Source organism: Haematobia irritans, chromosome 3, assembly GCF_050003625.1.
Source record: "Haematobia irritans isolate KBUSLIRL chromosome 3, ASM5000362v1, whole genome shotgun sequence".
In the NCBI taxonomy this organism is placed as follows: domain Eukaryota; kingdom Metazoa; phylum Arthropoda; class Insecta; order Diptera; family Muscidae; genus Haematobia; species Haematobia irritans.
This window is the reverse complement of record NC_134399.1, coordinates 54,514,260-54,540,777: the sequence shown is the minus strand read 5'-3', so window position 1 is coordinate 54,540,777 and position 26,518 is coordinate 54,514,260. Positions and strand designations below refer to the sequence as shown.

The window sequence follows — 26,518 nt, the reverse complement described above, 5'->3', positions numbered from 1 at the left end:
AACTTTTTCGTCTAATATATACGATGTTAAGAAGTTTTAAGATACCACAACCCAAGTAATTCGATTATGGATGACATTCTTTCGTTGAATTTTCTACGCAATCCATGGTGGAGGGTACATAAGATTCGGCCTGGCCGAACTTACGGCCGTATATACTTATTTTGTTTCTTTTTTAACAGATTTTTCATTATTTCTGTTGTTGGTAAAATTTGAAATGAGCTGAAGCTTGTTGCTATTATCCCTCTATATTTCTAACTTTTTAAAGTCCAATTCTATCCATTTTTGCATGGTTTTAATGAAGACATCCTTCCCATTTAATTTTTTGATAATCTTGAATTGTCTTCAATTAGTATAGTGTCATTTTGCCACATAAATAGAAATTTTGGCGGTTTTCGTCAGATAAAATCTGGATGTTATTTCAATATAAAATAATATTTTGTACCGTATAAATCAAATAAACAAAAGTAATAAATTTTACCGATAAATATTCTGAGGGACCCCCTTAGCTACCAAATAATAAATAAATCGAACAACCAGTGTATAAACGAACATTTTCATTATATTCATGAAATGATTGTGTTAGCTCATTTTGTTTCTATCAGTGTAGAAACATACCAACAGTTACCTTGGGATATGTTACAAATTCTACTCACCATCAAGAAGATACTAAACTCTTCCTATTTGAAACCATCTTCAGGAAGCAATCCTTCACCCAAAAAAATTATAGAGAACAGTTTACCTGATTCAAGCCGTAGCGGTGTCAAAAGTACGGTAAGTACGGTTTTTCTAAATCCAAATACAAAATTCTTAATTTAATCCCGAAAATATTAAGTACAGATTCCTTAAGTTTAGAAATTTTCAATCGTGTTTGTGCTTCCTCTAAGTACGGGGAGTGCTTGATTCAAGCCTAGTGAAGCTCTGTTTAATCCTAAACTGTAATTGATTCAATCCGCATTTAACGCTTAACTTGAGCCAAACGAACTTGTTTTAAGCGGAATCAAGGCTTGGATCAATCTTTTTATACCCTCCACCATAGAATGGGGGTATGTTAACTTTGTCATTCCGTTTGTAACACATCGAAATATTGCTCTAAGACCCCATAAAGTATATATATTCTGGGTCGTGGTGAAATTCTGAGTCGATCTGAGCATGTCCGTCCGTCCTTCCTTCTGTTGAAATCACGCTAACTTCCGAACGAAACAAGCTATCGACTTGAAACTTGGCAAAAGTAGTTGTTATTGATGTAGGTCGGATGGTATTGAAAATGGGCCATATCGGTCCACTTTTACGTATAGCCCCCATATAAACCGACCCCCAAATTTGGCTTGCGATTGCTCTAAGAGAAGCAAATTTCATCCGATCCGGCTGAAATTTGGTACATAGTGTTAGTATGTGGTCTCTAACAACCACGCAAAAATTGGTCCATATCGGTCCACTTTTACGTATAGCCCCCATATAAACGGACCCCCAAATTTGGCTTGAGGTTGCTCTAAGAGAAGCAAATTTCATCCGATCCGGCTGAAATTTGGTATATGGTCTCTAACAACCACGCAAAAATTGGTCCATATCGGTCCATAATTATATATAGCCCCCATATAAACCGTTCCCCAGATTTGATCTCCGGAGCTCTTAGAGGAGCAAAATTCATCCGATCCGGTTGAAATTTGCAACGTAGTGTTAGTATAAGGCCGCTAATAACCATGCCAAAATTGGTCCATATCGGTCTATAGTTATATATAGAATTTTATTTCTATAGAAAATTTTATCCAAATTTTATTTCTATAGAACATTTTTCCAAATTGTACTTCTATCGAAAATGTTGTCAAAATTTTATTTTGTCAAAATTTTATTTCTATAGAAACTTTAAACTTAATTATATACGTATTTAATCGGCCTTTTTATACCCTCCATCATAGGATGGGGGTATATTAACTTTGTCATTCCGTTTGTAACACATCGAAATATTGTTCTAAGACCCCATAAAGTATATATATTCTGGGTCGTGGTGAAATTCTGAGTCGATCTAAGCATGTCCGTCCGTCCGTCCGTCCGTCTGTTGAAATCACGCTAACTTCCGAACGAAACAAGCTATCGACTTGAAACTTGGCACAAGTAGTTGTTATCGATGTAGGTCGGATGGTATTGAAAATGGGCCATATCGGTCCACTTTTACGTATAGCCCCCATATAAAGGGACCCTCAGATTTGGCTTGTGGAGCCTTTAACAGAAGCATATTTCATCCGATCCGGCTGAAATTTGGTATATGGTGTTGGTATATGGTCTCTAACAACCATGCAAAAATTGGTCCACATCGGTCCATAATTATATATAGCCCCCATATAAACCGATCCCCAGATTTGGCTTGTGGAGCCTCTAAGAGAAGCATATTTCATCCGATCCGGCTGAAATTTGGTACATGGTGTTGGTAGATGGTCTCTAACAATCATGCAAAAATTGGTCTACATCGGTCCATAATTATATATAGCCCCCATATAAACCGATCCCCAGATTTGATTTGTGGAGCCTCTAAGAGAAGCATATTTCATCCGATCCGGCTGAAATTTGGTACATGGTGTTGGTAGATGGTCTCTAACAATCGTGCAAAAATTGGTCCACATCGGTCCATAATTATATATAGCCCCCATATAAACCGATCCCCAGATTTGGCTTGTGGAGCCTCAAAGAGAAGCATATTTCATCCGATCCGGCTGAAATTTAGTACATGATGTTGGTATATGGTCTCTAATAACCATGCAAAAATTGGTCCACATCGGTCCAGAATTATATATGGACCCCATATAAACCGATCTCCAGATTTGGCTTGCGAAGCCCCAAAGAGAAGCAAATTGCATCCGATCCGGCTGAAATTTGGTACTTGGTATTGTTATATGGTCTCTAATAACCATGCAAAAATTGGTCCACATCGGTTCGTAATTATATATAGCCCCCATATAAGCCGATCCCCAGATTTGGCTTGCGAAGTCTCCAAGAGAAGCAAATTTCATCCAATCCGGTTGTAATTTTGAACATGGTGTTAGTATATGATCTTTAACAACCGTGCCAGAATTGGTCCATATCGGTACATAATTATATATAGCCCCCATATAAAACGTTCTCCAGATTTGACCTCCGGAGCCTCTTGGAGGAGCAAAATTCATCCGATCCGGTTCAAATTAGGAACGTGGTGTTAGTATATGGTCGCTAACAACCATACAACAATTGGTCCAATCACTCAAAAATTGGTCCATATCGATTCATAACCATGGTTGCCACTAGAGCCAAAATTAATCTACCAAAATTTTATTTATATAGAAAATTTTGTCAAAATTTTATTTCTAGAGAAAATTTTGTTAAAATTTTTTTCGGTTCACAATAAAATTTTCATCATTGTCAAAATTTTATTTCTATAGAAAATTTTGTTCAAATTTTATTCGGTTCATAATCATGGTTGCCACTCGAGCCAAAAATAATCTACCAAGATTTTATTTCTACAGAATATTTTGTCAAAAGTCTATTTCTATAGAAAATTTTGTTAAAATTTTATTTCTGTAGAAATTTTTATCAAAATTTTCTTTCTATAGAAAATTTTGTCAAAATTTTTATTTCTATAGAAAATTTTGTTAAAATTTTATTTCTGTAGAAAATTTTGTCAAAATTTTATGTCTACTTTGTCAAACTGAATTATATACGTATTGGATCGATCTTTTTTGATTTAATATATACCACGTATGGACTTACATACAATTTAGAAGATGGTGTTAGGAGGTTTTAAGATACCTTGCCATCGGCAAGCGTTACCGCAACTTAAGTAATTCGATTGTGGATGGCAGTGTTTAGAAAAAGTTTCTACGCAATCCATGATGGAGGGTACATAAGCTTCGGCCTGGCCGAACTTACGGCCGTATATACTTGTTTAGTTTAATATATATCACGTATGGACTATGTGGTATATATTACGGTGTTAGAAAGTTTTAAGATACCGCAACCCAAGTAATTCGATTGTGGGTGACAGTCTTCAGTAGAAATTTCTACGCAATCCATGGCGGAGGGTACATAGCTTCGGCCTGGCCGAACTTACGGCCGTATATACTTGTTTATTCTTGATTTAATCCCGAACCGTATTCGATGTTATTTTATATGCATTTGATTTTATTATGATTTGTACTAACCCTGTACCAATAAACAAAAATTGGTTCATATATTTTTCAAATTTATTATTTGTATATATCAATACATACATTTTTAATGCAAAAAAAAAATACTTAAAATAGGACAATAGAGAATACATATAATACATCTAGGTGATAAAGTAGTTACATATATTTATAATATCTGTAATTGATTCAAGTACAAAATAAATTATGTTATTAAAAAAATATATAAAAAATAATACAAATATAAAAATTAAATAATATAATACAAAATACAAAGATATATGCATTTTTATTTACCAAGTCAGCAACAGTATGAGAAAATTTGGACCAGAAAGCAAGAAAATCAACGGAATTCATCTTTTGGAGGTCTCGTCGCCTTAAATAGTAAGTTTTCCTGCAATGTGGAACGCTGTTCGGATTCGGCTATGAAAAGGAGGCCCCTTGTCATTGGGCTTAACATGGAATCGGGCAGCACTCAGTGATAAGAGAGCAGTGCACCAATATGGTATCACAATGGACTGAAGAGTCTAAGTGAGCCTGATACATCGGGCTGCCACCTAACCTAAGTTTGCCTCTACTTACACATACGTCGGTCCAATCCATTCACGCTCCTTTAAAACTGAGGGGACGAATTTTCACTTCCTAAGACCTCTGATAATTCGGTTTTTGAACTTTTGGAGAAGCTGCGACGTCGTCTCTTAAATGTAAAGATGTATATATGCACAATCAATTTAAATTCTATGCAATATATAGAAATACACGTTTTAAAATAATAATTTTAATATTACTTACCTTTTAAATATTGTATGCCAGGGATGGAAAATACAATTTTTAAGGAAGTACAAAAAAGGTATTTTTTGAGCGGAAAGGTACTTTTTACTAAATTTCAACAAAAATTTCACTCGAAGATTATTGTCAAGAGACTGAATTTTAAAGAAAATAAAATTTTGACCAAATTTTCTATATAAATAAAATTTTGCAAAAAATTTTCTATAGAAATAAAATTTTGCAAAAAAAATCTACAGAAAAAAATTTTGCAAAATTTTTTCTATAGAAATAAAATTTTGCAAAAATTTCCTATAGAAATAAAATGTTTACAAAATTTTCAATTGAAATAAAATTTTGACAAAATTTTCTATAAAAATAAAATTTTGCAAAAATTATATATAGAAATAAAATTTTGACAATATTTTCTACCAAAATAAAAAATCGATCGATATAGAATCGCATTCTTTTTTCGACTAAAACATTCTTGAAGTTCAATAAAATCCTGTTTTTGACTATGTCTTTTACAAAATCGAGATTTTCTTCCCACATGAACATGTCTGTTTTGCTATATTTGTAAAAGGCTATTAGCAAATAAGATTGATAAAGACTTTCTCAAAATATTAAAATATTGTGTCAAAGCTATTGTACCATAAATCTGATATCGACTCAAAAATGTCTACACAAAAGGTACTAAATCCTTCGCGGGGGTACTACGGTACTGACCGGGGTGAAAAAGTATTGAAAAAAGTACTATAGTACTGCATTTTCCATCCCTGTTGTATGCTGCCTCCACTTCTATTTTTTAAATATTTATTGATTTATCTTCCTTGTGAGGAGACAATAAATATTCGCTGTCAAATCAGATAATAATACTAAAAGAATTTCGCAAACAAAATGCAAGCGAAGCCAAGAAACACAATCTCGAAGTCCAACATTACACATATACACACCCACAATGCTTCATACATGCGAACACACATAAACCAAAAACCTTTATACTATTTGCTATCACTCATAAAGAAATATCAAGTTAAAGTTTTCTTATTTTAAGCCATAGTCGGTTTAAGATAGCAAACAAAATGCAAGCCAACCAACAACACTAACACTAAAAGCCAAACATTAAATTGAAAATTCTCTGTACGAGTACATGTAAGAAAAAAACAGTTTTCGGGGGTTGAAAATCTATGAGAGTATCGAGGAGAGCAAACTTTAGTTTGCGCTCTCATAAGCTAACTCTCACAACCGAATTAAGTAACAGTTTTCTTTTTTTTAACTCAAAACAAGCTTAAATCCAACTTTAGGTACTTGAATTGTACAAATAAGCACACTCTGTACTTCATATGAGTATAACTTAGTATTTTCGTACTTAAAATTTTAAGCGCGGATTCAGGCTAAAAATATAAATTTGAAACTTGCAGAAATTAAGTAATGCAAAGATTGTCGTATTTCTCCTAAAATAATTTTTTTGTCTAAATTTTTTTCAGAACATTTGTGAGCAACTTAAATAGAATTTTGTATTTCAACTAAGTTTCATTTTGCTAAAATAAACGAAACCATGCGGTTTTTGGCCTACAATTATTCAAATTCTTGTCACTTTCCAATTCTGATAAAATGTTCTCCCATTTTGTCCATATTTTGCAGAACCTCCACTGCGCTTAATTGATGACCAGGAACGAGATGTTGGTGATCGATATTACAAGACAGGCAGCACCATAGATTTACAATGTCAAGTATCCCGTAGCTTTTTATATAAAGAAAAACAAACCATTTTAAAATCCCTCAAGCCTTTAAATGGCCACAGTAGTAGTAGCTCCAGCAGCAGTACCACCGCCGGCGGAACTAGCACTCTCAGTGGAGCTGGAAGCAATTTGAACACGAACAACAACAACAGCAGTAGTAGCGGTAGCAACAGCAATCAAACTAAAACGTCAGCCAGCAGCAATGGTGATGGTGGCACTGGCGCCATTAATGGCTTTGCATCTACCATTAATGGGCAATTCCCCAGCAACACCAACAGCAGCAACCAACAACAACGTTATAGTGCCACAGATGACCAGACCACAGCGCTGGAAAACGAATTCAGCAATTTAGTGTTCTGGTCAAAGGACGATGAGGACCTGCCGCCAGCAGCCATGAAACGTTTAAGGTAAATATTTAGCAATTTGTTGTTTTCCCCCATGTGGGTGTTTGTATGCGAATCCGAAAATAGCAGAAAGACAATGATAGAGAGAGAGAGCTACAATGAATTCGTTTGTGTGCTTGTGTTGTTTATACTGCAGTACGAGTATCTGATGAGCATTTTCAATTTAACACAGTGAACATTTTTGTAATTAAGTTAAGCGACAAGTGTGACTATTATTAACAGTTTCCTCTCCTACTCACACATACACGCACACACACCAAGTGTTTACTTTTCATGTATACTCTTGCGAACACTTGAAAATAGGCCCAACACAAATAGCGGAACAATGAAGGCATTTTGGTAAACAAAAATATCCCCCAATTACCCAATTTAAAAAACGAGTGTGGCAAACACATATACTTATATGCAAAACAAATTATTGACAGTTTATCGAAAGAATTTATATTGTAAAAGTAGGCTTGAAGTTTTCTTTAGTTTTTTTGCATATGGGGGATAATATTTAAGTGGTAGCGGATATACTTAAATAAAAAGTAATTTATTGGAAAATGTAAACTTTAAGCGAAAAAAAAAATAAAAATAAAGGTGTTTACTAACTGAGCCAAGGAATTAATTTTATCGTTAGTAGGTTACGAAAAACAATATGTTATTTCTCCCAAACGCCTATTTTTGTCATATCGCTTAGCAATTACAAATAGCTCCCACACAGTGTAGCCAATAGTTTCGCAGCTTTTGTCCCCTTTAACCCAGATATGCCGACGGGCCGTTATATTCTGTAGCACACCAACAAGTAGATTAGAAAATTTAAAGCACTGTAAACGCAGAAACCTGAACATAACAGGTGTACTACATGTAGTACGGTCGGCATATCTGGGTTAAATTTGTCACCACTCTATAAAAATCAATAATAAGGAAATGTTTTGCTTATCGGCATTTTATTCAATGGACTCAGTGATGCCATTTTCGTGCTTTTTCTGTTATTCTGCGTTTCCATTTAGTGCGGTTTATCAATTTGTATAGTTTGATCGATGGCATCAAATAAAAAATTAAATTAAATTAAATTAAATTAAAAAATTCGTATAATAGAAATAACAAATAGACTCCATTCAAACACTCGAGAATATTTCCATTCAAATCAATACCAATTTCAAAATTTATCTGACGCTATTACAAAGCCTTTTAAGCTGTCAATATTCTAATGCCAAAGTGCACTGACGAAAAAGGCTGGTTTTCATATGTTTCGATGCAAAAATTTTAGATGTTTGGAACTCAAATTGTTAGCACATTATTTTTAAGCGCATACATATAAACTAGCACATCCCAGCATGTTTTTTTTTGCTGGAATGTGCTATCGCTATAGACCCGTACCAATCTCGTATTGTCGCGTAAAAAATAAATACTCTTTAAAAATTGATTTCAAAGGAAGACAAGTTTTTCAATTGTCACTTTACACAAAGCTAGAAGCTGAGTCTTTTTTATTATTCAGCATTCAAGTCCTTTCAGAGATGCCAACTCCCGAATGGCAAAAAGCACCCCAATTCGTATTAAAAACAATATTCACGCCATTTTAAATTCAGACTTTTTTAAAAAAGAACAAGTATATACGGCCGTAAGTTCGGCCAGGCCGAAGCTTATGTACCCTCCATCATGGATTGCGTAGAAACTTTTTCTAAACACTGCCATCCACAATCGAATTACTTAAGTTGCGGTAACGCTTGCCGATGGCAAGGTATCTTAAAACCTCCTAACACCATCTTCTAAATTGTATGTAAGTCCATACGTGGTATATATTAAATCAAAAAAGATCGATCCAATACGTATATAATTCAGTTTGACAAAGTAGACATAAAATTTTGACAAAATTTTCTACAGAAATAAAATTTTCACAAAATTTTCTATAGAAATAAAAATTTTGACAAAATTTTCTATAGAAAGAAAATTTTGATAAAAATTTCTACAGAAATAAAATTTTAACAAAATTTTCTATAGAAATAGACTTTTGACAAAATATTCTGTAGAAATAAAATCTTGGTAGATTATTTTTGGCTCGAGTGGCAACCATGATTATGAACCGAATAAAATTTGAACAAAATTTTCTATAGAAATAAAATTTTGACAATGATGAAAATTTTATTGTGAACCGAAAAAAATTTTAACAAAATTTTCTCTAGAAATAAAATTTTGACAAAATTTTCTATATAAATAAAATTTTGGTAGATTAATTTTGGCTCTAGTGGCAACCATGGTTATGAATCGATATGGACCAATTTTTGAGTGATTGGACCAATTGTTGTATGGTTGTTAGCGACCATATACTAACACCACGTTCCTAATTTGAACCGGATCGGATGAATTTTGCTCCTCCAAGAGGCTCCGGAGGTCAAATCTGGAGAACGTTTTATATGGGGGCTATATATAATTATGGACCGATATGGACCAATTCTGGCACGGTTGTTAAAGATCATATACTAACACCATGTTCAAAATTACAACCGGATTGGATGAAATTTGCTTCTCTTGGAGACTTCGCAAGCCAAATCTGGGGATCGGCTTATATGGGGGCTATATATAATTACGAACCGATGTGGACCAATTTTTGCATGGTTATTAGAGACCATATAACAATACCAAGTACCAAATTTCAGCCGGATCGGATGCAATTTGCTTCTCTTTGGGGCTTCGCAAGCCAAATCTGGAGATCGGTTTATATGGGGTCCATATATAATTCTGGACCGATGTGGACCAATTTTTGCATGGTTATTAGAGACCATATACCAACATCATGTACTAAATTTCAGCCGGATCGGATTAAATATGCTTCTCTTTGAGGCTCCACAAGCCAAATCTGAGGATCGGTTTATATGGGGGCTATATATAATTATGGACCGATGTGGACCAATTTTTGCACGATTGTTAAAGACCATCTACCAACACCATGTACCAAATTTCAGCCGGATCGGATGAAATATGCTTCTCTTAGAGGCTCCACAAGCCAAATCTGGGGATCGGTTTATATGGGGGCTATATATAATTATGGACCGATGTGGACCAATTTTTGCATGATTGTTAGAGACCATCTACCAACACCATGTACCAAATTTCAGCCGGATCGGATGAAATATGCTTCTCTTAGAGGCTCCACAAGCCAAATCTGGGGATCGGTTTATATGGGGGCTATATATAATTATGGACCCATGTGGACCAATTTTTGCATGGTTGTTAGAGACCATATACCAACACCATATAATAAAATTTCAGCCGGATCGGATGAAATATGCTTCTGTTAGAGGCTCCACAAGCCAAATCTGAGGGTCCCTTTATATGGGGGCTATACGTAAAAGTGGACCGATATGGCCTATTTTCAATACCATCCGACCTACATCGATAACAACTACTTGTGCCAAGTTTCAAGTCGATAGCTTGTTTCGTTCGGAAGTTAGCGTGATTTCAACAGACGGACGGACGGACGGACGGACGGACGGACATGCTTAGATCGACTCAGAATTTCACCACGACCCAGAATATATATACTTTATGGGGTCTTAGAACAATATTTCGATGTGTTACAAACGGAATGACAAAGTTAATATACCCCCATCCTATGATGGAGGGTATAAAAAGTTAAAGTTATATAAACATTTTGTACTATTGTTATTAACATACAAAAGCCAGCAAGTATACATGCAGAGAAGAAACATGATTGTCACAATCATATTCGAAGAGCAAATAATATGATATGAGCTATTTTTGCGGCGACCATGTAACATTTTCACCTGCAGCCATGTTGGCTCAGTGAACATGGTTCTAAGAGAAATAAAGTTGTCCTCATCTAAAATGTTATTACATTGATAAAAAGAATTTTGCTTGAATCCAAATACAATGGCGACGATCTAAAATGTTATAGTATTCGTCAAAAATGTTTTTCTTCCAGTTAAAAGAACATGGTCACAACCTAAAATGTTTTGATCTTCATGAAAAAACCTTTTTCGTCGTCGAAAAAAGGACGCCACTTGAGAAAAGAAAACACAAAATTAAATTCATTTATTTGTTTTTATTTATTTATAGACTAATTCATTGTTTATTTGTATTTACTATGTCACGCAAGCAAACATCACATATTTTTACATTCTATTTTGGTTCAATTTCAACAATAAGTAATCATTCCAAATTTACTTCGTGCCCATCAAATATACCAATGCAGACATCATGTAACTACAAAGAAAAATAAATTATACCATATATCAAAATGCAGAACAAAAAACAGGTACATGTTTTCAATTACACTTCCCTTACTTGTGTTCACATAAAACCACGTGCCACTTCTGAATAAATAAACTAACACAAAACACAGTAATTCCGTATTATCCGTCCATTCCAAGAAATAATCAACACACGACTGACGCGCAAAATGAAAATCGTGTGTACCTGCTCAATGTTTTTATAAAATTCTTTTCGCTGCAAAAAAAAAATAAAAAAGTAAATGGCCACGAAAACAATGTACATGGTCTTTATGGCCATGTAATGGTTCTAGGCATGTCTATACGTAACCCATAAAAATACTTTTTTCCCTGCAAAAAAGTAAAAAAAAATAATGGTCAGGTACATGCATTTCCCGACCATGTAATGGTCTCAAATTCTATCATTTAAATAATAGAACATGTTTGCGGCATTTGAGAGCCATTGAAATGCTTATTGCCAAAGTATATTTTTCTCCGCTCGAAAATTATTTTTACAAAGGCAAAATACATGGTTTTCGCGACAATTACATAGGAAATCAGTCATATGACGTCATAAGCCCATGTTAAAAATCGCTTCTGTGCCAATTTGACCCCACTTCCGGATCCAAAACCAAACAAGTAAGGAAAGTCTAAAGTCGGGCGGGGCCGACTATATTATACCCTGCACCACTTTGTAGATCTAAATTTTCGATACCATATCACATCCGTCAAATGAAATGAAAGGTTTGTCCCAAATACATACATTTAAATATCACTCGATTTATACAGAATTTGATAGACTTTTACAAAATCTATAGACTCAAAATTTAAGTTGGCTAATGCACTAGGGTGGAACACAATTTTAGTAAAAAATATGGGAAACATTTAAATCTGAAGCAATTTTAAGGAAACTTCGCAAAAGTTTATTTATGATTTATCGCTCGATATATATGTATTTGAAGTTTAGGAAAATTAGAGTCATTTTTACAACTTTTCGACCAAGCAGTGGCGATTTTACAAGGAAAATGTTAGTATTTTGACCATTTTTGTCGAAATCAGAAAAACATATATATGGGAGCTATATCTAAATCTGAACCGATTTCAACCAAATTTGGCGCACATGTTTATATTACTAATTGTACTCCTAGTGCAACATTTCAACCAAATTGGGCCACAACTCTGGCTTCCGGGGCATATAAGTCCATATCGGGCGAAAAATATATATGGAAGCTATATCTAAATCTCAACCGATTTCAATCAAATTTGGCACATATGACTATACTACCAATTGTACTCCTTGTGTAAAATTTCAAGCTAATTGGGATAAAACTCTGGCTTCTGGGTCCATATAAGTGCGTATCGGGCGAAAGATATATATGGGAACTATATCTAAATCTAAATCGATTTCAACCAAATTTGGCGCACATAGCTACAATGCTAAATATACTCCCTGTGCAAGATTTCAACCAAATTGGGCCAAAACTCTGGCTTTCAGGACCATATTAGTCCATATCGGGCGAAAGATATATATGGGAGCTATATCTAAATCTGAACCGATTTCAATCAAATTTTGCACACTTGACTATACGACTAAGTGTTATGTTTGTACAAAATTTCAAGCAAATCGGTATAAAACTCTAGCTGCTGGGTCCATATTAGTGCATATCGGGCGAAAGATATATATGGGAGCTATATCTAAATCTGAACCGATTTCTTCCAAAATCAATAGGGTCCTATTCTGACCTAAATTAGGAACATGTGCCAAATTTGATGGCGATTGGACTTAAATTGCGACCTAGACTTTGATCACAAAAATGTGTTCACAGACAGACGGACGGACGGACGGACAGACGGACATGGTTATATCGACTCAGGGATCCACCCTGAGCATTATTGCCAAAGACACCATATGTCTATCTCGTCTCCTTCTGGGTGTTACAAACATATGCACTAACTTATAATACCCTGTTCCACAGTGTGGCGCAGGTTATAAAAACATTTTCACTACTTTTTAAGCGACGCTATTGGCGTGATTGCAACAGATGGACAAAGGGACATCGCTAGATCGAATCAGAATTTCACCAAATTCCATAATATATATATACCATGTTATGAGATCAATATTTCGATGTGTTATAAACAGAATGTTGGCATACCCCCCATCCTATGATGGAGGGAATAAAAAGAAAATAATATTCGAGATCCTACTGTGACTGTTTGTTAACATAGCATCATAAAGGGTGATTTGTTAAGAGCTTGATAATTTTTAAAAAAAAAAACGCATAAAATTTGCAAAATCTCATCGGTTCTTTATTTGAAACGTTAGATTGGTCCATGACATTTACTTTTTGAAGATAATTTCATTTAAATGTTGACCGCGGCTGCGTCTTAGGTGGTCCATTCGGAAAGTCCAATTTTGGGCAACTTTTTCGAGCATTTCGGCCGGAATAGCCCGAATTTCTTCGGAAATGTTGTCTTCCAAAGCTGGAATAGTTGCTGGCTTATTTCTGTAGACTTTAGACTTGACGTAGCCCCACAAAAAATAGTCTAAAGGCGTCAAATCGCATGATCTTGGTGGCCAACTTACCGGTCCATTTCTTGAGATGAATTGTTCTCCGAAGTTTTGCCTCAAAATGGCCATAGAATCGCGAGCTGTGTGGCATGTAGCGCCATCTTGTTGAAACCACATGTCAACCAAGTTCAGTTCTTCCATTTTTGGCAAAACAAAAAGTTTGTTAGCATCGAACGATAGCGATCGCCATTCACCGTAACGTTGCGTCCAACAGCATCTTTGAAAAAATACGGTCCAATGATTCCACCAGCGTACAAACCACACCAAACAGTGCATTTTTCGGGATGCATGGGCAGTTCTTGAACGGCTTCTGGTTGCTCTTCACTCCAAATGCGGCAATTTTGCTTATTTACGTAGCCATTCAACCAGAAATGAGCCTCATCGCTGAACAAAATTTGTCGATAAAAAAGCGGATTTTCTGCCAACTTTTCTAGGGCCCATTCACTGAAAATTCGACGTTGTGGCAGATCGTTCGTCTATTCATGATGAAATGTCAAAGCATACTGAGCATCTTTCTCTTTGACACCATGTCTGAAATCCCACGTGATCTGTCAAATACTAATGCATGAAAATCCTAACCTCAAAAGAATCACCCTTTATAATCAGCTGCAATTCGTGTGTACAATACGAATCAGCCAATTTTACTCTGTGAACATCAGTTCTTCATACATTCCTTTAGAGATGGACTAGGATTGTTGACAATATGTTTTTGCGATGGGCTAGGATTCTTGACAATATGTTTTTGCGAGGAAGAGGTTCATTATATTTTCCCCTATTTTGGCAGTAATACCGTCAAACTGTACATGCAAAATTAATCCTGTTTACATTTTATGGCTCCTACATGCATGAATTTGTCTAAATCTTTGAATCGGCCATACAAAAAAGCTAATCCAATTTTGTGCTTGACGATAACGTCTGTTCCCATATGACATTATTACACATTAGTGACATCAATGCTAATTGCTCAAAGGTTGTAACCTCTGGCATGACGATGTTCACGCCGATGGCAGCAAAATCAAATATTCCACAACTCTGTCATACTTGAAGAATAAATTGCACTTTGAATATTTGTGGCTACATAACAACAGGACGTACTGCCACGACGGAAAAGCAAATTGAGGATCCCTTGGCGTCCACGGGAAATCTCACATACGCATAGTTCACATGCAATCCCAAGCGTGGAATGACAACCTTAATGTAAATTGCATTTGAAGCATTCAATGCAAAGGACTAATATGGGACTTTGCCTAATGGGACACAACTGAAAATTATTACTAGAGCGTAGTTGAGTGGAAACTTGAGAGTCAATGTTACTTTGGACTTTAGAAAGCAAGATGACAATACCCTGGGACAGACAGTTAGACACAATGGCGAATGTTCTGGCATCATCCATTCATTCATTCTCCCATTCATTTCTTCATTCATTAAAAAGCCATTATATTCGAAATAAATTCAAATGAGGATACACTTGGCAGCATACCTCAATTAGCCTCACCACCACTGGCCAATGCCTCAAGCTGTTTTGGTGTTGTTTGGAGCCTGGAGTCAATTTTGATCAGGAATTAATGAGCCTTGAGTGGAGATAATGAGACCACAACAGAACCACTACTAATGTTGTTGTTGATGATGTTCCCGTACGATATTCATACGGAAGCCAACCCAAGGATGCTAACTTTAAATTTGGCTTTTAAACCGCTAATGGGCTCGGACTACATTGGCATGTGTGGCTACCATTCAAATCGCTAGAATAGAGGAGTACTGTAATGACTGAAAGGTACATGAGGAATAAATGAAAACATAGATAAATGATTGCGAGAATAAAATCTCTTTGCCAAACTATGATTATACGTTTTGTCGTCTACAGAATAAGGGATTGTGGTCTAAAGATAAAAGTTCCAATGGAAAATATTTTACTCTATAGCTAAATTTTGTATAAATTAGCTACGGAATTTATTTTAATGAGTTCGTTCTTACTACTCTTAGAGGGTATTTAAAACAATGCAACGTTCATATGACCAATGTCATTTGAGTTTGAAGTAAATACATTCACCAAAGAGTGTTTGCTTTATGGGCGATTTTTTGAGGGTGTAGCTACAAAAACTACCTCATGTTTCTGTTACATGCTGAAGCTACACGAATTTGTGGAATCAAAATGATTAGACCTATTTGAAAGGGGAATTAAATAAACATAATTGATCTAAATTCGTAAGGTTTTTCTTAGTTCTTCTAATTTAATTAAGTTAATCAAACTTTTAACTTTACATAACCAAACAAAAACTAAATTACGGAAATGTTTGACCTTAGCACTAACATAAGCAGCCGTGACATCACCAAGGAATGAACCCTCTAATGTTAAAAACACATAGAACCCCCACCATAGGATGGGGGTATATTAACTTTGTCATTCCGTTTGTAACACATCGAAATATTGCTCTAAGACCCCATAAGGTATATATATTCTGGGTCGTGGTGAAATTCTGAGTCGATCTGAGCATGTCCGTCCGTCCGTCCGTCCGTCTGTTGAAATCACGCTAACTTCCGAACGAAAGAAGCTATCGACTTGAAACTTGGCACAAGTAGTTGTTATTGATGTAGGTCGGATGGTATTGCAAATGGGCCATATCGGTCCATAAACGGACCCCCAAATTTGTCTTGCGAGGACTCTAAGAGAAGCAAATTTCATCCGATCCGGCTGAAATTTGGTACATGGTGTCAGCATATGATCTCTAACAACCACGCAAAAATTGGCTCACATCGGTCCATAATTATATGGTATATGGTATGTGGTATATGTTATCCAACAACCATGCCGGAATTGGTTCATATCAGTCGCTTATTATATATAGCCCCCATATAAACCGATCCCCAGATTTGACCTCCGGTGCCTTTTGGAGAAGCAAAATTCATCCGATCTGGTTGAAATTTGGTACGTGGTGATATTATATGATATTTAACAGCCATGCAAAAAGTAGTCCATATCAGTCAATAATCATATATAGCCCCCATATAAACCGATCCCGAGATTTGGTTTTGGATCCTCTTGGAGGAGCAAGTTCAAATTTGGTACATTGTGCTAGTATACGGCCGTTAACAACCATGCCTAACTAGGTCCATATCGGTCTATAGTTATATATAGCCCTCAGTTAAATCGATCCCCAATCACAAAAAATTGGTCCAAATCAAGTTCATAATTGTATATAGCCCCCATATAAGCGATCCCCATATTTCAATTCTGGCTCTCTACCTCGTATGGAGTAACTCATAATTTAGAAAACGTTTTTAAGTAGTTTTAAGATACCACAACCCAAGTAATTACGTTGTGGATGACAGTCTTTCGTAGAAGTTTCTACACAATCCATGGTGGAGGGTACATAAGATTCGGTCTGACTGAACTTACGGCCGTATATACTTGTCGTTTAATGTTAAAGAAGTTTTTAAAAATGCATTTGGAGTGCTCACCAATATAGAAATTATTTATATCTTATCTAGACTAAAGGCTCTGCTTTAAATTAACTTCAAAAAATAAATCGAGACTAATAATAGAGTTTGGTGTCGTTTTCGAATGTCCTCCTAAGTGGACATCTGTAGCCAAAGCTTTAAGAGTTCACCGTTAAACGGTTTTGAACCATTGCAAAAGGCTGGGTATAAAAACTGAAGTTCGATGTTTGAGTACCATATGAATTGTCTGTAACATGAGACAAAAAGGGGATCAAATAACTATGACAATAATGCGTGAGAAAAATCACGGTGAAGCTAAACAAATTGTGGGATTGGAAATTTTTACTGAAACAAGTCGGTAGTTAAACTAATGCTAAATTTAACTTACTTTTGCAAACGAAATTATTTGAGTTAGTTAAATTAATTTTCTTCGAAATTTTCCATAGGCCAATGCAATTTTCACACAAAAAGTTTTATAAAAAGTCTATAAAATTTAATTGAAAAATAAAATACTTCCCACAGGATTAACCTTCATATACATACTTCATAAACACAATGATTACGTTTTAATGGTAATCTATGATAGATAATCAGAAATTATAAAAGCGATTCATATTGTTTATAGTTTTTAAAACCATTCTGAAGTACAGCCTGAAAACAACGAAAAAAATTTGTTTTGTTGCCAGCACGCTCTAACATAAAACACACAAAAAATTATTACCGAAATTTTTTCAATTAATCACTTAATTGAATTTGGAAACGGATTCAATTAATATGTTAATTGATTCAATTAATTATTTAATCAAATCCGAATAAAAACCAATTAAAAAAATGATTGATATAATTTTCAATTACAAACGTGATTGAAAATTTTCCGTTTTCAATTACACATGTGATTAATCCAATCACCTTTGTGATTGAAATTGAATAATTTTGAGCAATAGAAGGAGCGAAAAGAGAACAAGAGAATGGGTATTTATTCAACAATGTATGCTGGAGAGATCAGTCTGTTGAACTAACTCGTAACGCAGTGTTGCCAGGTGATTTTTGATTCTTCCCCCCAAATCTTAAGAAAAAAAACCCTAAATTGGTCTAAGCTTTTTCAAAAACCCCCAAAAAATTTCAGAATATAAAACTACAAAAAGTGGTCCCAAAACTACGTGAAAAAAAATTCTGTAGTGATACACTTTAAAAATTAAATTTAACACAAATATATATCCTGAAAGAAGAGTTCTTTCCTGAGAAACGAAATTTTAGAAAAACTAAGTTTTCTTTTGATGCTAAATTTTTGTTTTCGTTTGAAGTAAATAAAAAATAAAATTTACTATTTAAGAAAATACTTTACAACAAAAGAGATTTTCGTTTGTTTAAAATTTCATCCCTGAGGAAATTATTTTTTCTATGGATGTAATAATACAATACGTATATCAATTTAAAAAGCGGACTTACTCTTAAAAAGCTTTCGCTGCTAAGTTAAAATACGATTGTTTTTAATTTTGTCAAATATTAAAAATGCCCTTTCATCAGAAGAGTTTAAAAAAGCTAACGAAAATAATGCTATTGGATACTTGTTTGTATTTAGGATCTTCTTGTTGACTTTCCGCATCTTTTTTCTCATAACTCATGCTAGAATTGTTCCGAATTTGCTAGAGAATTGCTCCACTTTATAAGGTCTGAAATAATTTTTTACCCCCAAAAATCCCCCCAAATAAATTTTACCCCTAAAAATCCCCCTAAACGTGAAAAAAACCCTAAATTTGGGGGGGGGGGAAACCCCTAACCTGGCAACACTGTCGTAACGAACGGCTGGGTTTTTGTTTTTCGCGTAAATTGAAAAAGATGATTGGCAACATTCTGTCTGCTGCATTCAAAATGTGTGCATAAATATTTTGAACGCAACAACAAATCATAGCAAAGGGTTGAAATAAATAAAGTGCGCAATAACAAATGGCCACGTGGTAAAGGTGTGAAAAAATATAAAGGGTGATACGGTCAAAATTTGGTCAATATAAACTTGACGTATTTCTTTCAATTTTGCATTTAAAAAACCTGAACACCCCTCATTTTGAGGGTGTGTGTGCGTAGAATTTTGCTCCTACTTTGATTTTGGAATTCACTCTTCAGTTGTCAAAATGCCGTCCAAGCAAGAAGAGCAGCGTATCAAAATTTTGCTCGCGCATCGCGAAAATCCGAGCTACTCGCACGCAAAGCTGGCAAAATCGCTAAAAGTTGCCAAATAAACCGTTACAAATGTAATTAAAGTGTTTGGGGAACGTTTGTCGACAGCCAGGAAGTCTGGATCGGGGGGAAATCGAAAACCGGAAGCCGCTGAGACGACAAAGAGAGTTGCCGGTAGTTTCAAGCGAAACCCTAACCTCTCTCTCCGAGATGCCGCAAATAAGCTGGGTGTATCGTCTACAACCGTGCATCGAGCCAAAAAACGAGCCGGACTATCGACTTACAAGAAGGTAGTGACTCCAAATCGCGATGATAAACAAAATACAACGGCCAAAGCGCGATCCCGGAGACTGTACACGACGATGCTGACGAAGTTTGACTGCGTGGTAATGGACGACAAAACCTACGTCAAAGCCGACTACAAGCAGCTTCCGGGACAGGAGTTTTATACGGCAAAAGGAAGGGGAAAGGTAGCAGATATTTTCAAGCACATAAAACCGTCAAAGTTCGCAAAGAAATATTTGGTTTGGCAAGCCATCTGTAGCTGTGGCTTGAAAAGCAGCATTTTCATAGCTTCCGGGACTGTCAACCAAGAAATTTACGTGAAGAGTGTTTGAATAAACGTCTGCTGCCTTTCCTGAAGAAACACGGTTGTTCCGTACTGTTTTGGCCGGATTTGGCATCTTGCCATTACGGTAAAAAGGCCATGGAGTGGTACGCCGCCAACAACGTGCAGGTGGTTCCCAAGGACAAGAACCCTCCCAACACGCCAGAGCTCCGTCCAATTGAGAAATACTGGGCTATTGTCAAGCGGAACCTAAAGAAGACCAAAAAAACTGCTAAGGACGAGCAGCAGTTCAAGGCAAACTGGCTCTCTGCGGCGAAGAAGGTGGACAAGGTGGCTGTATAAAATCTGATGGCAGGTGTCAAGCGTGAGGCCCGGCAATTCGGATTTGGAAAAGCGAAAGCCTAACTGAATATTTTCCTGAATTTTATGCTGATTGAACTTGAAAAAGAAATTTAATTTGATTTTTTAAATAAACGATTTCACCGATTTACACGCGTTTTCCCTTGACCAAATTTTGACCGTATCACCCTTTATGACAGAACGCATTTGAAATTACCTATGTTTGTGTTTTGTGGTGTTGTAAAAATGGAAAACAATCTACCTTTAAATAAAGTAGGAAATAATATTTATTGATAAATTAAGTAATTTAATAATCACATATTGTGACTTTCACTTGGGAAAAAAGCCTCTTATTTCTAAGACCAAAAAATGATATTCGCATTGCCGTGTCCATTTATCCAATTTTTTGCAACTAAGATTCATTACGGTAATTGTTCCGCCTTCTTCATCTGAAAGTTCACTTCCCCGGGGCGTTTTCACTAAAGATTAAAAATGTACACTAAATTTCTTGCGAATATATTAAAAACACCAATTTAACTCACCTCACCCATCTATGTTTATTATTCACAACGAAACTGTAATGAGCCTGTGCACTCTTCAGCGAAAAGAACGTAAATGTTGTTAATGTTTGCCCATCAGACAAGTTTTCTGTTGAACTTTTTACCGTTTGTTTTTCAAGACGCACACGCAAACATGTGCTTATTGCCATGCTTAGATGTGTATGTACAAATTACATAGACGCTACAGACGTATTAGAGAGAGTATGAAGAGACGTTTTAGAGAGAGAGAGAGAGAGTAAGGAGAGGCAGAAATACTCAAAGTCCCATTCGTATTATTAATGAACGTGTTTCATTAATATGACGAAATTAACAATTTAAAATTTATTTTTTAACGATCCATATCATTATATTAACGATCGCTTTCGTTTTATAAATGAAATTTTCAATTCCAGTTTCGGAGTATATAAAACAACTGTTTTAAGGTTGAAAAGTTTCCAAAAGCTACCCTCTATGTGCAAATGATTATATGTAATAATTTCATCTTGGAAACAATTTTTATACCCTCCACCATAGGATGGGGGTATATTAACTTTGTCATTCCGTTTGTAACACATTGAAATATTGCTCTAAGACCCCATAAAGTATATATATTCTGGGTCGTGGTGAAATTCTGAGTCGATCTAAGCATGTCCGTCCGTCCGTCCGTCTGTCCGTCTGTCCGGCTGTCCGTCCGTCTGTGGAAATCACGCTAACTTCCGAACGAAACAAGCTATCGACTTGAAACATGCCACAAGTAGTTGTTATTGATGTAGGTCGGATGGTATTGAAAATCGGCCATATCGGACCACGTTTACGTATAGCCCCCATATAAACCGATCCCCAAATTTGGCTTGGGGTGCCTCCTGGAGCAGCAAAATTCATCCGATCCGGTTGAAATTTGGTACCTGATGTTAGTATACGGCCTCTAACAACCATGCAAAAATTGGTCCATATCGGTCCATAATTATATATAGCTCCCATATAAACCGATCCCCAGATTTGACCTCCGGAGCCTCTTGGAGGAGCAAAATTCATCCGATCCGGTTAAAATTTAGTACGTGGTCTTACTATACGGTCTCTAACACCCATGCAAAAATTGGTCCATGTCGGTCCATAATTATATATAGCCCCCATATAAACCGATCCCCAGATTTGACCTCCGGAGCCTCTTGGAGGGGAAAAATTCATCCGATCCGGTTGAAATGTGGTACCTGATGTTAGTATACGGTCTCTAACAACCATGCAAAAATTGGTCCATATCGGTCCATAATTATATATAGCCCCCATATAAACCGATCCCCAGATTTGACCTCCGGAGCCTCTTGGAGGGGCAAAATTCATCCGATCCTGTTAAAATTTGGTACCTGATGTTAGTATACGGCCTCTAACAACCATGCAAAAATTGGTCCATATCGATTCATAATTATATATAGCTCCCATATAAACCGATCCCCAGATTTGAACTCCGGAGCCTCTTGGAGGAGCAAAATTCATCCGATCCAATTGAAATTTAGTACGTGGTGTTAGTATACAGTCTCTAACAACCATGCAAAAATTGGTCCATATCGGTCCATAATTATATATAGCAAAAGTCATCCGATGCGGTTGAAATTTGGTACATTTTGTCAATATATGGCCTCTAACAGCCATGTAAAAATTGGTCAATATCGGTCTTTAGTTATATATAGCCGATGACTTATTACACAAAAATTGGTCCATATCGCCAAAAATAATCTAGCAAAACTTTATTTCCATAGAAAATTTTGTCAAATTTTATTACTATAGAAAGTTGTGTCAAAATTTCATTTCTATAGAAAGTTTTGTCGAACGTTTATTTCTATAGAAATGTTTGTCAAAATTTTATTTCCATAGAAAGTTTTGTCAAAATTTTATTTTTATAGAAAATTTTGTAAAAAATTTATTTCTGTAGAAAATTTTGTCAAAATTTTATTTCTATAGAAAATTTTGTCAAGTTTTCATTTCTATAGAAAATTTTGTCAAACTATATTATATACGTATTTAATCGGCCTTTTTTTTTGTTTAATATATACTCCGTATGGGCTAACTTACTGTTCAATAATTCCCCAAGAAAAACAAAGTAAAAAAAAATAATGATCAGCAAAGGAAGAAAAAAAACGATATCAGAAAACCACAAAAACGCTGTAAGTAGAAGAAAGGGTTTTTATTAATTTCTAGTTCAGTTGAATGTCTTACAAGATGTTATCTGTTCGGCTGTCCAAATGGAATGACCGAGGCAATAAACTTTTTGTAGCAGCGGAGCGTTTAACAAATTTAAAAGAGCTTATTGTGTACAGCTATTTTATGATTTAGTACTCTTTTTTGTTGTAATACAAGTGTATGTATGATAACATTGAGCATGCATTAAATAGAGAGAGTGATAAAGAGAGAGTAATTTGACTAAATAATCAAACAAAAATGAGAGAGTTCAAATTGATATGCATTGAGTAAATAATATGATTTCAATTAAGAAAAAATATGACCAAATATGGTAATGACAAATATAGAATAGATAAAATTTCTTAGCACTAAATTACAGTGATACCTCAAACTAATATAACTTTCAGTATAAATATTGTAAAAAATATTTTGCATTGTAATGTCAGTATATTAGACTGGTGATGACCATAACTGGAAAGAATTTCGATGATTATGGTTGGATTTTCCAACACTTACAATTTAGAAGACAGTGTTAAAAAGTTTTACGATACCTTGCCATCTGCAAGTGTTATCGCAACCCAAGTAATTCGATTGTGGATGACAGCCTTTAGTAGAAGTTCCTACGCAATCCATGGTGGAGGGTACATAAGATTCGGCCTGGCCGAACTTACGGCCGTATATACTTGTTTATTCTAATTCTGGCAAAAATTACAAAGTTAATATTCGTACACTGTTAGAAAAATATGTTTTTCATATGTTCCGATATAAACAAAATGTGTTTCGGGCACAATTTTAAAACACAATATATTTAAGTGCAAACATGTAATGTTCCTAAAGTAACACTAAATGTTTGGGACATCTATGTTAATATGTTAGACTATATTATGTTTGGGGCATGAATGTTTCATAAAAATCATATGTGTGAATGCCAACATATATGAATTTACAAATTTCAACTAAACATACATATGTTGTAATATTTTATTCAAAGCGACAGAGAGAGTATAGAGAAAGAAATATAGATGGAAACCGGCAGAGTTGACGAAAGATATCAACATAACACAGCGAAAGAATCAAAAGAGAACAATTTCTGTGAAACCGCTTGTATGTTGTTTCGGAAAACTGTTTTATGATAAGGCCAAAAATTTGATATGCTTAAGTCTAAATATTATTTAATTTGAATAAAGAGAATAGACATTCAGAACCAAGAGAATAGACATTTGAAAAACAAACAGCATATGTTTTCGCCTTGAGAGCAGCATTTTATGTATGTGTGGACATGTGTTTTGTTTATCATTTTGGCATTATGGGCACAATTTTTTCTTGGTTCGTTAAAAGAAATCAGGGGTCTTCATAAAAATAACGAAAGGGCACTATACTCTTTTTAGAGTTGGGACAGTAAAATGAAATAAGGAGGAAATAGTGAAAAATTACACAGTAAAATGTATAAAAACAAAGTTTAGTTCCTCTTTATTAATAAGTAGTCCGAGGAGTTGACGGACACCTTCAAATATAAAAAATGGTCCTCGGTTCGATTCTCCGTGCAGGCGAAAGGTAAAATTTAAAAAAAAATTATAAAAGTGAATAATTTCTCCAACATTATTTGTATTACAGAAAAAGGTGCCAAGAACTAAAATATTTCGTGGAAGTGAAAATTACGAGTATGTTAGGCAATGAGCACAATCGTCTTTGGGAAAAATTCTTCCAAGCATATGATATTTTTGGGCTCAAAATGCTTCCAAACATATAATATGTTCACATAAAACAAACATATTAATGTTTCGGCAGTATCCAATAATATATGTGCTTCCTGCAAAATATGTTTTGGAACATATGTTAAAGAAGCGATTTTTTTGAGGGTGTAATATCAACGAGACGTGTTTCATTAATATAACGAAAAACCAAAACACAATATTGTCTTTTAACGATTGATTTCGTTGTATTAACGATCACTTTCGTTCTTATAACGAAACATTTCGTAATATTAACGAAAAATAATCAACGAAACGTTTTTCTACCAGTGCACTATGGGGCAAATGACCGGATTCTGCGGCAAAAAGTCAGTTTTTCGGTAGTTTAAATTGGAAAAACTGATAACGTCATTCTGTTTTAGACATCCCAGTAGCTCGAAATACAAAATATAAGAAACATTGTTTTTAAAACAATCTGGCAAAGTTGGCTGTTTTTAGATAGTTTACATTTTGAATCGCTAGTCAAAAAATACATTGTAGAAAATTGGCTGTAAAAAATAAACTAATAAGCAAATCTACATTGCGTTAAATGGAAAATAGTACCACAAATACGTAAAATAATACAAAAATATTAAAAATTCGTTTGTGTTTGTGCGAAAAGAAATGTGTTGTGTTAAAGTGGTAATTTTTTGTTTTATAATTGTCATGTAATGTTTGTGTTTCGTGGAATGGTACTTTCTGTATTCACTTGTATTCACCGACATTTTAGTATGGGAAGAAAGGTTATTGTGTGTACTTTCATGTGGTTTTAATTTTAATTCCGGCAGAGTCCGGCTTATAATGAAAAAATTTCAAAAATTCAAAAAATTCAGTGTTTCTAAATGTAAAAAAATTGAACTCGTAACATTTTGACTGCAAAAAGGTCGGAATTTCTTTGGTGTCGCATTCCAAATTTTCAAGCAACGCAACGTAAGCTTGTATGGCATCAATAATTAAGAAAACATATAATATTTTCGCTCGAGCCAAACAAAAATGGAAGAAATACAGAGCAGATGCGTCTCATTGACTGTTTGCGGGAAATGCTTCACTAAATAGAAATAAATGTTATAATAAAAACTTGATCATGCAAAGAAGGGACCAATTAAGTGCATATAAGGTGAATGATATATATGAAAGCTATATCTAAATCTGAACCGATTTCCACCAAATTTGGCGTGTATTGCTAGAATGTTAATACTGCTCCCTGTGCAAAATTTCACGTAAGTCGGAGTAAAACTTTGGTTTCTGTGGTCACATTTGTGTAAATCGGACGAAGCATATATATGAGAGCTATATCTGAATCTGCACCGATTTCAACCAAATTTAGCACACTTGCAATTACTATTACTTTTACCATTTGTGCAAAATTTGAAAAAAATTGGGATGAAACTATGGCTTCTTGAGCCTTATATGTGCGTATCGGGCGTAAGATATATATAGGAGCTATATCTAAATCTTAACCGATTTCCTCCAAAATTAGTGGGGCTCTATCCTGACCCAATACTCCTACGTGTGCAAAATTTAAAGTCAATTGCTCTAAAATTGCGAACTAGACATTGAATACAAAACCACAGTCAGTGGGCGGATCGATCTGAAAATTTCCATGAGATCTTCTAACGTTATGCACAACATTTGTTCCAAATTTTAAACCGATAAGTGCATTTTTGTAGTTTTTGCCTCAAAATCTGGTCGTTGGC

The 26,518-nt window shown here is 35.0% G+C and overlaps 1 protein-coding gene across 1 annotated transcript in view; it reads left to right on the top strand.

Annotated features, from left to right (window-relative positions):
- LOC142230929 (uncharacterized) overlaps positions 1-26,518 on the top strand; it is a 253,167-nt gene that overhangs the window by 34,946 nt on the left and 191,703 nt on the right. Inside the window, exon 3 of the mRNA XM_075301546.1 lies at positions 6,564-7,068. Coding sequence (XP_075157661.1) covers positions 6,564-7,068 — 505 coding nt within the window. The remainder of the gene's footprint in view (positions 1-6,563; positions 7,069-26,518) is intronic.